We start from the raw sequence: 15,202 nt of genomic DNA on the forward strand, positions 1-15,202 counted from the left end.
GTGTGTGTGTGTGTGTGTGTGTGTGTGTGTGTGTGTGTGTGTGTGTGTGTGAGCTGAGAAGGGTGGCTGTCTGCACTGCTCTATGGAAAATAACAGCCTTGTAATGCCGTGACTAACACATTGATGAGTTTCTTAAAAGTATAAGGTGTGTGATATTCTATATAATTTTTTACTTACTTATAAATAAATACTACTAAAAGTATTGCTGGCGTAGGTAATATTTGTTATTCCTGTGTGCCATAGAGCTCCATTGCTAAAAAACAACATAAATGAGCCACACTGTTGCACTGGGTGACATGTTCCCTCATTACCATGAACACACACACACACACACTGTAGTGTATGCTAAGTACACTGTCCTGCTGCCCTAAATACTCACTAGAGCATCAAATGTAAATTTCTGAAAATTTTTCCCGTCCAATGTACTCCTGTTTGCTAATAACCACAGTGAGCAGCTGTTTTAGGGAATTATTTCCCTATATATCATATCTTTTTAATATGAACTATGAATTGGTAGACTCACTTTGATCAACAAATTAGCGGGTTGTGGATTTTTTGCATTTTTTCGCAAGAATGTTCCATTTAATATCACGAAGGGAACACTCATCTCTAGCACACTAAAGAAGGGCTTGTCTCTAATTTAAGTTCTCTGTTTCATGTGTAATGCATGAAGGCACACACGCTTTCCTCTTCCACGTCACTGCGAGGTCATGGGGACATAATTTGAATCCCATAAGAACAGTTACCGTATTGAAAGGCAAAACGGAAGTACATGAAATGAATGTCTGGGCTGTCACTTGTTATTTATTATTCCAACTTACATTCAAACATAACAGAATTACAGTGTATAAGCCATCAGACAGTGAGTTATGATCTGGCAGGGGGCGTTTCTTCTTCTAAGTTACCTGTCTGCTTGTTAAATGAGGCAGTGGATGCACTGCGAATAAGTTGCACTGTTGTCAGTTTTACAATGTTTGGGAGAGGTAGTTATCAAAAACTGGGGTTGATTTAATGGAAATCGGAAGAATTATGACTTTATCACACACAATATCTTGTGCTGATCTTTGACACCTTGGTTGTATAAACTCCAGCATGTCAAGGCTTTGCTAGATTGGCAGGACAGAGACACTGCATTTACAAGTCCAAACAAGGGGACATATTTGTGAACTTTGTCTAAAGGAAGGCTGCTTTATTTTGAAAGGGATGACGTGTTTTCAGTTGTAGTTCAGTCGTACATCATTGGCAGGAAAGCCCACTTTTAGTGCCAAAGCCTTTTCTTTCTTGAAGAAGAATTGCACTAATGAAAGAACCTGCCATCAGAGTGTCAGTAAAACTATTCAGAAGTTCTCTACAAGTATTCAAAAACTGGAGAATTTTCATCATTACGTAATAAAAAGGCCTTCTGGGAGCAGGACATTGCATGCTGCTACATATTTGTTTAATCTCTTATTCGTCCATCAGACATTCATTTCCATTCTCTTTCCCTTCATTTTTCCATGTGTCTCTTTTTTATTTCTCTTTTCCACCCTAGTTCCCAGCATTTACAGTAGGCGGTTCATCATCCCACCCATCCACCTGTCTCTCTTGCCATCATTTATTTGTAATTAATCAGTTTACACCATCAAAAATTTACCCAGTTTCTGACTAATTGACGCACGTCCCTTTCCCTATCCATCCATCCATCCCTTCATCCATCCATCAATCCGTCCGTCCATGCAATTGTCCATCCACACATCAATCCCATCTGTGTTTCCCTCTCTTTGGATCCTGTCCACTCATCTGTCTTGTGTTCTCATCCACCCCTTCAGCTCGTCGGGCTCCAGTGGTGTAGGAGACCGGGTCCTGGCACAGCTCCTGACAGAGATGGACGGCATTGAGCAGCTCCGAGACGTCACTGTGCTGGCCGCCACCAACCGGCCCGACATGATCGATAAGGTAAAGAGACGGCGGCACTCTGTCTTTATCTCCCCTTCCTCCTCTTTGGTCCTTGATTGATAAGGTTGAGGAGATGTTGTGTGTTTGCCTCTCTTGTCTCCTCCTATTCCCTCCCTTCCTCTGTTGTACGTGATTGATGAGGTCAAAGGTCGTCTGCTCCGCGCCGTCTTTCTTGACGCTCTCTCTTTGGATGCTGTCACTGCGTTGTTTTTGTGCGGTTGAATTCGTCGCCAGAGTGTTTTGTACACCTTGTTTGTTTTTGGTTTTCAGATGCATTGTTTGACGTCATTTCGGAGCTTTTGTTCATTTAGTTTGGTGTTTTGGGCTAAATGGCGCCAACATTTTCTTTCTGTCCACTACAAATCAGATAGAGAAATAACTTCAACAAACTAAAGGTTTATGGGTATGCGGATACGTCTGTTTCCATTTGAGGACTCATTAGATTGAGTGTTAACCAGACTCCAGAAATCATGTTTTTATCAAGAACAGCAGCATCTGTTGCTCCCTTCACAACATGAATGCTTCCCACACAATTTATCCTAATTACTTTGGTTTCCCATCGACTTTTCCACAAGTGCAACCATGCAATTCATAGTTATGGTTTTGAGTTAATTCTCTCCACAACTACTCTATGAATAACCATGAAATTTAGGACAGACGTTCAAGACCTGCCAATACCTGCAAAACTAATGACTGTCTCAACAGTCTCAGCTGCCCTTTGTTTAGTGTAAGGATGTTAATAATTAACCGCTAAGCTCGTAACTAAAAATACAAATTTTGACCAATTATTACTATCAGTTGAACATCTTTTTAAGGATTGTACGTTTGTTGTATTGTAAAGGAAAAACAGGCTATACAGTCTATTTCTTAACTGCTTGTTAACTTCCTAGTGCAAACGTTGTGCCAGCAAGTTGCATTTTGGGTTGTTTTTTCATGTTTGTGGCTTTCTGCTCACAGCGGAGAACTACGTGACACATGCCACTATATTGATGAGAACTGGCGAGTTAAGTCTGCTGTCCTACACACACAGTAGTATATGCCAGGCAGACACACAGCTGAGCTGACAACCTCGCAGGTGGATGATGTGGAGACAAGCTCGGACATATGCTCTACAGACAGCTGCAGACTTGTGTCAGTTGCACGGATATGCGAGCATTTCCAGTAAAGTTGCAGCATGTGTCCACAGCAATGCACGCAACATTGTGGCTGCGCGACCGGCACAAGCCTGCAGCTGTCCACAGACGCAGAACAGGGAAAATATGTCCGAACCTCCCGCTTACATGCTAAATCAAGTTGGTGAACATCAAGTTAGCCTGAGCATGTTAGCATACTGATGTTAGCATTTAGCTTAAAGCCCTGCATTTAATAAACATTTTTACATCAAAAGCAGTAATTAGGCCCAAGCAAAGCCAATGAACAACTACAGCAGAGTAACAATTGCACTTCTCATACAGTCAGTTTAAAACTTACAACAGATGGGAGTAAAACATATATCTCTTCTTTCTTTCTTACTTCTTCCCCTCCATGACAATTACCCACCTCCATTTTCTATTTTTTACCCTTTTATCTCCTTCTCTTCCTCTTCCCATCCACAAAATCTTTCTTTGGTCTCTTATCCACCCATCTCCGTCCTAATGAAATTTCCTGAGTGCTGATCAAAGACGGAGTCTGTGCCTCGTCAAAAAGCACACAGGAAAGGAGAATGTTGCGGCGCTTTTCAAGCTGCTGCTCAGGAAGCCAGCTTGTCTCTGTCTTTCTTCCATTTTTTATTTTTGGATGTCCTCTTTAACTTACTTATACTCTCATATTGCTTAAACTGTTAAGGAAGTGTTTTATTCTGGAATAGCTCATCCATTATTAAAATATAATAAAGAATACAGCATTGTCGGTACATATGCAATGGCCATCATTTACCTTTGAAGATAGAATCATCAAATATGTGGAGCTACTGATGATCAATTTAAGTTGAAATTGATGTTTTGTACTTGTATCTTTTCATTTCCAGGCATTTGCCACTCCCTTACTCTTTCAGCTCTTCCATGCAAACATCATTTAAAATCCTTTATCTCTTTAAAAAAATATTGAGTTTTAAATATAACAATCTCATATGTCAACAAAAAAAAAGCACATTAAAAGTCGGGGTATTTATGTAAACTCATAACAGTTCACTGCAAATGTATCAACACTTGGAGATACTCAATGGAGAAATTCTCCACGTGTAACCCCCCCCCCCCCAACCCCGCCCAATATCTATCCCACTTGTAGAGAATTGAGCCATTGCTGTGGTAGGGGAATAAATAAAATTCCTCCACCTCTGCAACTGGTTGCTGGCTCAGTTCAAACTCTATTAGCGTTGAGGCGGCTGAGAAAATGTCTTGAGACTGTTTGCATGTGTGTGTTTATTCTGAGAAGAAGAAAAAAGATGCATAAAGAGGAAAAGAGAGAGGGGGAGAAAGAAACTCTCTTAACAGTAGGGAGGGGGTCATGCCCTTGTGTGGACAGATGGGGAAACCCCAGGCGTCCTTCCACAAGCCTCCCTCTCAGGAAGTGGTCTCCCGGGCAGCTGAGAAATCAGATTACCTTCTCCCGCCTGCACCCCCTACTGTGTGTGTGTGTGTGTGTGTGTGTGTGTGTGTGTGTGTGTGTGTGTGTGTGTGTGTGTGTGTGTGTGTGTGTGTGTGTGTGTGTGTGTGTGTGTGTGTGTGTGTGTGTGTGTGTGTGTGTGTGTGTGTGTGTGTGTGTGTGTGTGTGTGGCAAGGTTCAAGTAATTTGAATGAGAAACCTATTATAAATTGGGAACGGAAGCTGCCAAATGGACAGATAGGCACCCCACATTTGCCCCCGACCCCCTACAGCTTGTGCACCCTACTCGTCTTTACCGCCCCTTTGCCACCATCGACACTATCAGTTCACACCGGAGATAGGCGGGCATTTCCATACCAATGGTAGGATATGATGGGACAAATGAAGATTAATGGGGCACTGGGGTGTCAATGAAGTCATTGTCAACTCTTGGCGCAGCAGAGGAGGCTCCTGGGGGCTTCAGCTGTTTGATGGACGGAGTGGGAGGGATGGAGAGAGGAAGGGAGGGGAGAAAGTGGCATTTACTTTAGTTTGAAAGACGCAGACCTGATGTCCATCTTTCAACCACTGCTGCAGGACAGTGTTTATTTCCTCTTCTTATCAAGTTTAAAAAAGGTTGTTTTGAGTTGGCGAAACTATTGCCGCTGGCCTCATCTGATTTTGACTCCACAGCACTTTTTCAATCTCCGGAGTTGTATTAATACCTGGAGCCTAACTTTTATTTAACTAAGACATCCTGTCCTTTTGTACAAAGTCGTCCAACTTCCTCTTGCCTTTGTATTACATCAGTGACACACATGGCCAAGTATGCAACAACATACAGACGTAATGTGATTATTACAGCTGAATCACATCCTTACAAAAGATAACAAATAGATAGTTTCCACACAAGCACACAAAGTCCCGCCACTTCCTCTTATTATCACTTTTGATGCACAATATTCACAGCTACAGAATAATCTGTTATTGTGACAAACACACACACACATTTTGCTCTCTATCTTTACAGCATCATGTGCTCTTTTGGGGAATAAAGTAACGGTCTAGTGGCCAATGTCTATTCCACTGCATGGTGACATGTCACCAAACAACCCCCCCTTAAAAATAACTTTACACTTCCTCTTTCCTTTGTATTGCGCCAATCACCCAAGCCCACCTCTGACCTGCCGTGACAGGGCTGTGGTGATTGATTAGCACCACCAGGAATATTTATCTTGCTTGTTCAGTAGGAAGAACCCCCTGCCACTCTGTTTGTCAAGCAGCTGTCCATCTAGTTGATTGTACTAACAAACAAACAAACATACACACACTCAAACAAGATGTCCCTCTTACCATTTGTAGTTTGTCTACAATCCCATTTTTACTCATTTTTCCCCATTCAGTTTGTTAGTGTTGGTGGCATATTCTCCAGGAAGGACTGAGAGTGTTGGATTGTTGTTTTGCTGAATAGCCTATTTGTTTTCCCTAATGTGCGCTGGGCTTCCTCCATGCTATCAGGAGGCAGGAGTGCTTACAGTGGAGAAGATTACTGGCAGATGGGTCTAGAAGTTCCCAACTGGGCTCTTATCAGATCAATGTGTGAAAACAAAACAGAGAGGAAATAGAATTAGAGTTGAAAGGACAATATGTCTATCCGGATAAATTAACATGGCTGCATTTCACAGTTGTCAAAGGATAATGAGACTCCAGGGCCTTGGCACTTGTGATCTCCTATAACAGTTAATATACATTTCAGACAAGGAAAGATCATAGGGCGTGTGAAGGGTTGCAACCATAGACTGTATAATATTAATGGACAAAGCATCCAGTTCGGCAAAGTACCGCAAATGCGTAAATACCTTTAACCTGTACTCTGTCTGAATTCCAGCGGGGGGCGACATGTGCAGTTGCACAGGAGGTTCCCCGCCTGGAGGTCGGCTTCTGTAGAGGTCAATGAGAAAGTGACCCACTTCTCACTTGTTTTATTACCTCAGTAAACATTTTCATGGTATCGCTAGTTTTAAATCTTATCCTTATAAAGCAGGGGGTGTTTTTGGGGCTATGATGTGATTGCCAGTGAAAGTGTGTAATGTAACGTAGAGTGTAAGAAGCTCCTCCCTCACGTCTAAAATTGTAACATCCGCAACCAGGAAACGGAAAAACTTGACGACTCATAGCAGAACTCCACAAACCAATGGGTGACATCACACATGCTCTGTCCATTAATATTAGACAGTCTAGGGTTGCAACTGCAGTTTGGCATTTTTCAAATTACTTGTTTTATCTGATGGACATCCTAAATATATTTAGTTTACAATGATATAAAACACGGAAAAGCGGGAGAAGATGGTGCTTTCACTCCACTAGTGGCATGACTCTATGGATGGCGGTAACTAGTCGCATTAGCTTTATAGCAAACGTTAGCATGTTAACATGCTAAGCTAAAATGGTGAACACAGTTAAACCCGCTTAACATCAGTAGGCTTTATCCTGTCATTGTGAACTTTTATGCATGCATATAGGCGTTAGCATTTAGCTTAAAACACCGACTTGCCTAAGTACAGCCTTATAGAGCTGCAAGTGTGGCTGTAGACTCCTAATCAGGCTGCTGTATAAATGTTGTTTAAAGTTTTTAGCAAATTTTGAAAACAAAAATCATAACTTAGGCCACTTTCTGAAACTTTCAACTACATTTTGTGTCTTCCTGGTGATGGAGTTGTGCGTGATGACTAAGCAAACAAAAAACCCATAAGATTTGGTTGAAGAATAAACTGTCAACCTCAAATTGGAAAAATTAGTGTCACTTACTTCACTTTGAAATAGCCTACTGACCATTTCAGCTCAATAGCTAGTCCAATTCGTTGGTTAAGTTTTACTTTGCAAACACGTTGTCGTCCACGGGGTTGTCAAATGAATTTAGTCACAAATATCCTCTTGAGGACATGAGATCACATCCTTCTCAGCTACTGATGTAGTGCTTTCAGTAACTATATTTTTATAAATATTGGTATTATTAAACTATAATTATATAGACAAATGATGTCCGGACTGGTTGAGCACAGTTGAACCGCCTCCAAATTTCCTCTTTCCCAGTGTTATTTACAGTACCTACACATTTCACCTACTGTGTTGTGGATGAAATTGTGCCAGAATATTGTTTGAGTCATCTAACAGCTCTCCAGGTGTGTTACCAAGTTGGAACAATGACAACAAATACATGGCTACAACACCTTCCTTCCTGGGAAGGCTGTTTGCCAGATTTTGCCGAATAAAACACTGTAGTTAGCTCCGGTCTAATCATACAGTGTTGAAATTGCAAAATTTGGTGTAAAACAAGCTTGAATAATGTTTTTTTATTTGATTTAATTTTATCACTGCAAATAATGAGCGCTTCAAAGATCAATCCATTTCTTTGCCTGTATGTAAGCGGTCTTAACATGATTTAAAAGATGTAATGCAATCCTTTTATATGCTAAACATTTTACAGCATTTATCATAATTCTTTTGTTATCTCATCTTCCACTGCTTCAAAATACCTTCTCCTTTCTATCAACTCAGGTTCTGTGTTAGATCTGTTCACATGCTCCTCCCTCTGGATATCAGACCCTTGAACTGTAGTGTGGCTTCTGAACAGGAGATGGTGCCAAACTTGACATGGCTCAGTTCTTTTGACAATTATGATCAATACTGACAATTCTGATGAGTAGGGAGTTGGGTTGGGAATAGGAGGGTCGTCGGTTCAAGTCCTCATACGGACCAAAGTATGGTTGTTGACTGGTAGCTGGAGAGGTTCTTGAGCAAGGCACTGAACCCCCAACGTCTTTCCATGGGCAGCCACATGACATCTCTCCATTTAGTGCATGTATACTGTAGGTACTGAGCATGTGTGTGTAATTCAGGCCTGTGTGTAATAACAGAGTGTAAATTGTAAAAAGTATACATTATTATTATTATTATTAGATTATTGTTGGCGGTTTAATTCCCACTGACAACAAAGCGTGTACTCAAAGTGATACAACAAGGCATTTAGGTAAAAGTGATGACTAAATGACAAGATGTAGCCACGTTTCTTTGTGACTGGCAACAGAAGGAAACATCACACTAAAAATTGTTTTTCCACATCAAAACAGGCGGAAATATATGTCTCAAGGAACTGTGTGGTACTATTTAATATTCTCTAGTATTGGATTATGATACTTTGTGCAGTATAGTAGCACCACATTTTAATGTTGGCTCTCTAAATGTGGCAGTTATTTGGTTGTTCTATCACTGAAATGTAGCTCTTCAGCATGATGCACGGCACTGAAACATGAGCCCTCGTGAGATGTTTTATGAGCCTTCATGGTCTTGTGGTCTTGTGTCCCAACACATGCTTCCAGTAACACCCGCTAGCGTTGTAATTGAACAACATGTGACTACTTCATGGTCACTATTTATAATTATAAGTCATGCTTGTTTTTACAGAGTTAGTGGTCCTTTTTGATCTTAACACCCACAAGATTCACCATTTATATCCATTAACCTGGCCTCTCCGACTGTAATTTAGAATTTCACGCACACTGCAGTGCAACTAGCCCTGTGTCTTCTTCTTAAAAAGCTTGTCTGTGTTGATAAAACTGCATTCATTTATAAATTCCTTCTTTGGCCTACTGAGCTTTAGCAGGAGTCATACAAAGTAAATACCCGACATCAGGCCAGTTTGAGCAGCCTGAACATCTGCCAGTGTTTTCAAGCCAGTCTGGACATTGCTAATTGTAATCACAGTCAAATTCCACCAGACTGTAATTAGTGGGCCACTTGGTAAATATTCAGGCATCAGCTAAGTGCACTGATTTTTTTTTCTCCCTTTGCATTTAGAGCTCACATCATTGTGTGTGTGTGTGTGTGTGGGGGGGGTGTTTGTGAGTGTGTGTCTGTGTATGTGTGTTGCCTATGTGTATGCGTACAGGTTGTTGAAGGCCTCCACCGACATTAAGCAGGGCCTCGTAATGATGATGATGATGATGTAGATGTTAGCAGTACAGGTGATAATTCTGGTGTTGATTTTGTTATATAGTGCTTAACTGTACCATGCTGTAATCAAGAGAGACTAAATCTCTACTTAAATGGCTGTTTTCACACCAACAGACTTTAGTTCATTCTCATGGAACTCAGTGTGTTTGAGCCCTTGTTTTGGTTCGTTTGTGTCGGTCTGATTGTAAAATCTCACTCAGGTGCCCACTAAATTGATCGGTCTGAAACCTCCAAAAATTTGATTTGATTTATTTAATTGTATCAAGAATGCCTTACACATGGAAATACATCAAATACAATCAAGGATAAAAACATTCATTATGGTCCTCGAGGCGGTCTCGGTCCACACCTAGAAAAGTCTGGTGCGGTCCTGCAGGTGAGAAAGCAAACCTGGAACAAACAGGTCCAATGGTCTAGTCGTAATGAATTATGGGAGTTAAGATCATTTCCTGAGTGGCGTGTAAAATCAACCGTGGACAAACATGGACACGAGAGGAGGTGAAATGCCTCATAGACATATGGTTAGATGAGTCTATTCAACACAACTTTCAACAACCCACAAAAACACAGACATTTATGGAATATTTGGTGAGCGGCTCAGGAAGAAAGGTTATCAGAGGTCTGTTGAATAGTGCCGAATAAAAGCAAAGAAGCTTCGTCGCAATACATTACAGTGTGCGATGCACTCAATAAAATGAGAAGTTTTTTTACCTTGTGAAGCTGTCGTTCCACTGTGTAGGACTACAACAAAATAGCTCCAAATAGCCTGAAAACGCCCTTAGACTACTTAATCTTTAGACTAGCCATACATTAGAGGTATATCAACCTTTTTTATTCCACCATCTAATAGCGTATGTCATTGTCATTGTCGCGTGACACAAGGGTCAATTCATGGTTGATTAATGTGTTAATTATTCATAGAGCAATCAATTGATCCATTAAATGTCAGAAAACTCAAAGTAATGTCTTCAAATTGCTTGTTTTGTTCTGGAACAATTGCCAAAACCCCCCAAACGAGACAAAGTTGAAGTGGTAACCCCATCTGACTCCAAAGTAAAGTATCCTACAATGTTTGTAGCTGATGCACATTGTTCTTTTGTTTATGTGTGTTCGGTCCATTCATTCGCTCATTTAAATACTAAAGACTTAGTGAAGAAAACCTCCTATGAGCACTCAAAACATTTCAGTCTTTGTTATTTGGCCTCACACGAGGGCATCGGAGGATCCTTAAAGTTTTCTCCGTGAATACCTTTTGTTTTGCCTTTTCTTTGGCAGAAACCTCCACTTGAGCCATACCGCCACTCAACAGGAAACAACCCTTAGCTAAAAGAGCGACTATAAGCCAGCCAGTCAAAACAGGCCATATTTTATTTTGTGTTGGACTGACGTTATCATCTCCCAAGCTTTGCTCTCTCCTCGTGACGAGCCAAGCATGATGGAATCTCTATTGGTGCTGTCTTAAAGGATTAGAGCTTATTCAGTGTTTTTTCCTGACTGCACAGTTCTAAATAGAGCCCCGCTGCCACAGTACAGGGTGTCCTGCTAAAGCTGAGCCGACTTGTTGATATTCTCCACACTGTAGCCATTAGGGTCTCTCTGCTTAAATGCTGTGTTCTTTTTTTAAATCTGTTTTCATTCAAGATAAAGTTGTTAATATTAACCACTAGCTACAGTTTTAGCATTATTCTCTTTGCACAAACACTGTTCTTTCACCAGCCCCTTTTGAGAGTATTTAAAGTATTTCCTGCCCTGGTTGTGTTTCAAAGATGAATTAATGAGAAGGCAGAGTGAGAGTTTTGGCTTGTGGTTTAGCCGAGCTACAGTGGCAAAAGAAAACAAAAATGTGCGTGTGTGCGTGCGTGTGTGTGTCTTTGCAAGCAAGTAATGGGATACCACCTAGGGATGGATGAGCTCTGGGAAGCTGTGTGCATGCGTGTTAGTGAGCATTGGGGGAGCAGGATCCCCAGGCAAGTATCAAACTTCAAGGGCTGTGTTAGTATCAACTTACACATGTGTGTGCATCCAAGAATACCACCACAAAAAGCCTCCAATCCGACCAGACGCAGAAAAAACCTGCAAGACCAGACTGACTTTGGTTATCTAGCCACAAAAAGATTTCACTCAGTGGAAGAAAGTGTAGTAGCAAGTACAACTGAGCTTATAAAGTTAAAGTTTTGAACAGTGTTATAGGAATTCCTATTTTGATGTAAAGCACAGTAGAAAAGCAGTCTGTCAGAAATACACATCATGCACATAACACATTTAAATCAACTTTTAGATAGGGAAAGACACTGCTTGTGTTTTTAGCTGGTGATCAAACTATGTGCCATTTGTTAATTAAAAAGACGCTGCATTTCTGTCGGCTATTCCTCTGTTTTGGTGAGCTAGAGAGAAAGACATGATGATGGTGAAGGGAGGGGTGTGTGTGTGTGTGTGTGTGTGTGTGCGTGTGTGCGTGTGTGCGTGTGTGTGTGTGTAGGGGAGGGAGTGAGGGAGGGATCGGGAGGAAATGAGGGCTCTTTGTGCTCTGCTACCTGGCAGACATCTCCAGCATGTGTCGTCTTGCCTCTTGGCCAGCCGAGACCACCGGCGCCCTTGGAATGCTCTCAGTTCAGGAAATCTCGTTTATTCTCACAAATGCTACTACTAATACTGCTTAAGAGCCAGTATAGTTTCCTCGTTTTACGTCTCTTTATTGCAGTTTTTTTTATTGCCTTTCTTTGTTTTTCCTTTGTCCTCCTGTCTTTGTGTCTCTACGTCAATGACAAAGATTCTTCTGTTCTCTTTATACTGAGGTTGTTGTCCTTTTAACGTGGCAGAGTTGTTACATTAAATGATTGTGGTTGTTACTAATCAATAAACATAAACATGACTGAATTACATTCACCGTCATAGCAGATTTTATCAACCCTAATAATCCCAATAAGGGCATAGTGGTCTTTCATACACTGTGGCTACCATCCAATCTTTTACTTTCTAGCCCACACATACTGTGTAAATCAGTATATTCCAGTTGCAGTGCAGATGATTAGGTGTTACAAAGCAACAACAGCAACACAGTTTTGCGCTAACATGGAGGTTAAGTGAAGCATTTGATGATATTGTGCCTACCTGAAACAGATTGGTTGTTGTCAACTCAGGTTTTATATAAATATAAATAAGAAACAGTTATGTTATTACATGAGTTGCTCAGTTAACGTGAACATCGTCAACTACTGTAGATAGCAGATACATTTAGCAAAGTAATGGTTTGTGCTAATTCCCAGTTCAGTTCAGAGAGCTTTATTGTCCCTCAAAGGGAAAATTTGATCTGATTTGATTAAGCTGTCACAATGGTTAGATATAACACTGTTTCCACTTGTTTTCCCTCTTGAAAAACTCAAACTCATGGCGCAATTGCTCAAAATGGTCTCCCTGGATTGTACATTGTCTTGCCGGTACCTGAAACAACATGACTATGACATCCGTATGATTCAGTCTTTGAAACACATCTTACAGATGTAAAATATAGACATTAGTTTAGCTTTAACGGATTAAAAGGTAACTGTATGTGCCACCTTAGGGGACGTTGGACGGCTTCTTTGGCTTTCTCTAGTCTGCGTAAAAACCAACGGTCGGAAGGAGTCAACATTCTCTACCATCAGGACACAGTCAGACCTACATACAGAATAGAAGCTGGTTAGGGCCCAACTAGGGGGGTGCAACAAATAATACCCCCTTTGTATGTTCCAAACATCCCCTGGTGAAGCTCCTTGAGCCCATCTCTCTGCTCGGGGGATCCCAACACCACATTAAGACCTGCTTACAAGTGGATAAAGTGTACGTTTTTGGGGGATTTGAAATGGGAGCTGGAGGAGCGGGTACGGTAATGTCACAGGGAGCTACTAGCTAGTATGTCTCCTTTTTTTCCTGTGATAAAACACAGGTTTGTGCCTTCTATTTTTTGTTCACTTCAACAAGGTCCAGTGCCATATTTGGAGAATGGCTAAACAAATGGGCTATTATTTGTTGCGGTAATTCCAGAGGTCCACTGGACAGGCCGGCGGAGTAACAGTATCCCAATGTATATCCTCTGCCGGCCTCAGACGTCTTCATCAGGATTTAAGTCACCCATTGTAGCTGAAATGAAATCAATCCCAGCAGGCTCTTCTGTGAGGAGGACCATTTGGCTGTCAGAGTAGGAGTTGTGTTTCCATGTAGCTGAGCTGTATGTATACACATCAGTGTTGGTTAAGCATGTGGTTAAGTAGATTCCTTTGGGCACTATGAGGCCTTTTGTTTTGTTTGTGTTAAAGAGGAATACCTAACATTAGGATTAGGGCTGCAACTAATGATTATTGACTATTCTCATGAATACTTTTCCGATAATATCCTGACAATACATCTTTAAATTGCTTTTTATGTTTGACCAGCTGTTTAAAACCCAAAGATTAATATTGGTAGAAAGAAAAGCAGCTTATAATCACATACGATGAATCTGAAACCAGCACATATTTGAACATTTTGTTTATCAATTACTTTTTGAAAACAAAGATTTTCAGAATACTTGTTGTTCATTTTTGGGTTGACTTGTCATATGATGCTTGGTCTTGTTTAGGTGTCCGTGCCAGAAAGGGGAGAAACTGATGTATTTTAATGGAAGTAATAATGGTTCTGTAAGGGTCCGTCGTTGCTGTCCTCTAAAAGGTGTGTTGATTAAACTTTAGCTGGCAACTTTGCACACTGGTTGCGCTAAATCTAGGGAACACAGCAATGTAAGAAATACAAAAATGTTAAGCCACTGTTGGTTCGGGAAATTGGGACTGTACGAGGACAGTGTCGTTGACAATACCTGCCATCATTGTGTCATTTTGGCTAATAGAGATAATCTTCTTTACTTAGATTTATGGTGATGAGATGAAACCTTGAAATGTGTGCTTACACTTGCTGGCACCGGGTTCAATTCTCCTAAATCCTTCTGGCTTGTGTCTCCAACACCCCATCGTCTTTGCTTCGGTCCTTCTAGAATGCAGCATTAAAAGATGAGTGCACCGGCCCGTCTACTTTGAAAACTGAAATGATTTAGTCAATGATTTTAAGGAGAACTCTTTGTGACAGAGTGTGACCCCTAAGGTCAGTCAAAGATAAAATAATAATGTGAGACTGAAATATTTTTTGTATTCTGTGAGGCTCTGCAGCAAGGACTTGGCAGATGCATCGGAAAGAGGATGACGGAGCAGTGTCACTTCATTTCCTCTTTCACAGGCTCCTCTTGATGAATGACCGTGTGAAAGGCAGCTGTTTCATAGGTTTGGGATATTACCTTTGTTTGTGTGTGTGTGTGTGTGTGTGTGTGTGTGTGTGTTGCAAAAAAAGGTGCCAGAGCTTTTTTTTTTCCCCTGCATGTCATCTCTGAAGTTAGAGTAATTTATGGCTGTCAGGAAGTCCCCTGAAGCGCTCACATGCCTGAAAAAACCTTGACTCGGGTCAGATGGCTTGTGGAGGGGGTTGAGAGAGTGTCACACCCAAGAAATGCTCTCATGTATTTTTCGTGTCAAAGGACCATGGGGAGGTTCCATCCTAAATCCTGTTGCCTGAGAAATGAAAGAATTTCAGAGGCTGCCTGGTCCACTGTCCTCCGGGCCAGACCCCAGAACTAATCTCTTTCATCTCCTCTTCTTGCTGGCAATGGGGGGGGGGGGGGGGGGGGGGG

General features: G+C 41.3%; 1 protein-coding gene across 1 annotated transcript in view; it reads left to right on the forward strand.

The window, feature by feature from the left end:
- Window positions 1–15,202, forward strand: part of spata5 (spermatogenesis associated 5) — a 110,134-nt gene that overhangs the window by 34,520 nt on the left and 60,412 nt on the right. The window contains exon 15 of the mRNA XM_034882951.1: window positions 1,809–1,935. Coding sequence (XP_034738842.1) covers window positions 1,809–1,935 — 127 coding nt within the window. The remainder of the gene's footprint in view (window positions 1–1,808; window positions 1,936–15,202) is intronic.

This window comes from Etheostoma cragini, chromosome 10 (genome assembly GCF_013103735.1).
Source record: "Etheostoma cragini isolate CJK2018 chromosome 10, CSU_Ecrag_1.0, whole genome shotgun sequence".
In the NCBI taxonomy this organism is placed as follows: domain Eukaryota; kingdom Metazoa; phylum Chordata; class Actinopteri; order Perciformes; family Percidae; genus Etheostoma; species Etheostoma cragini.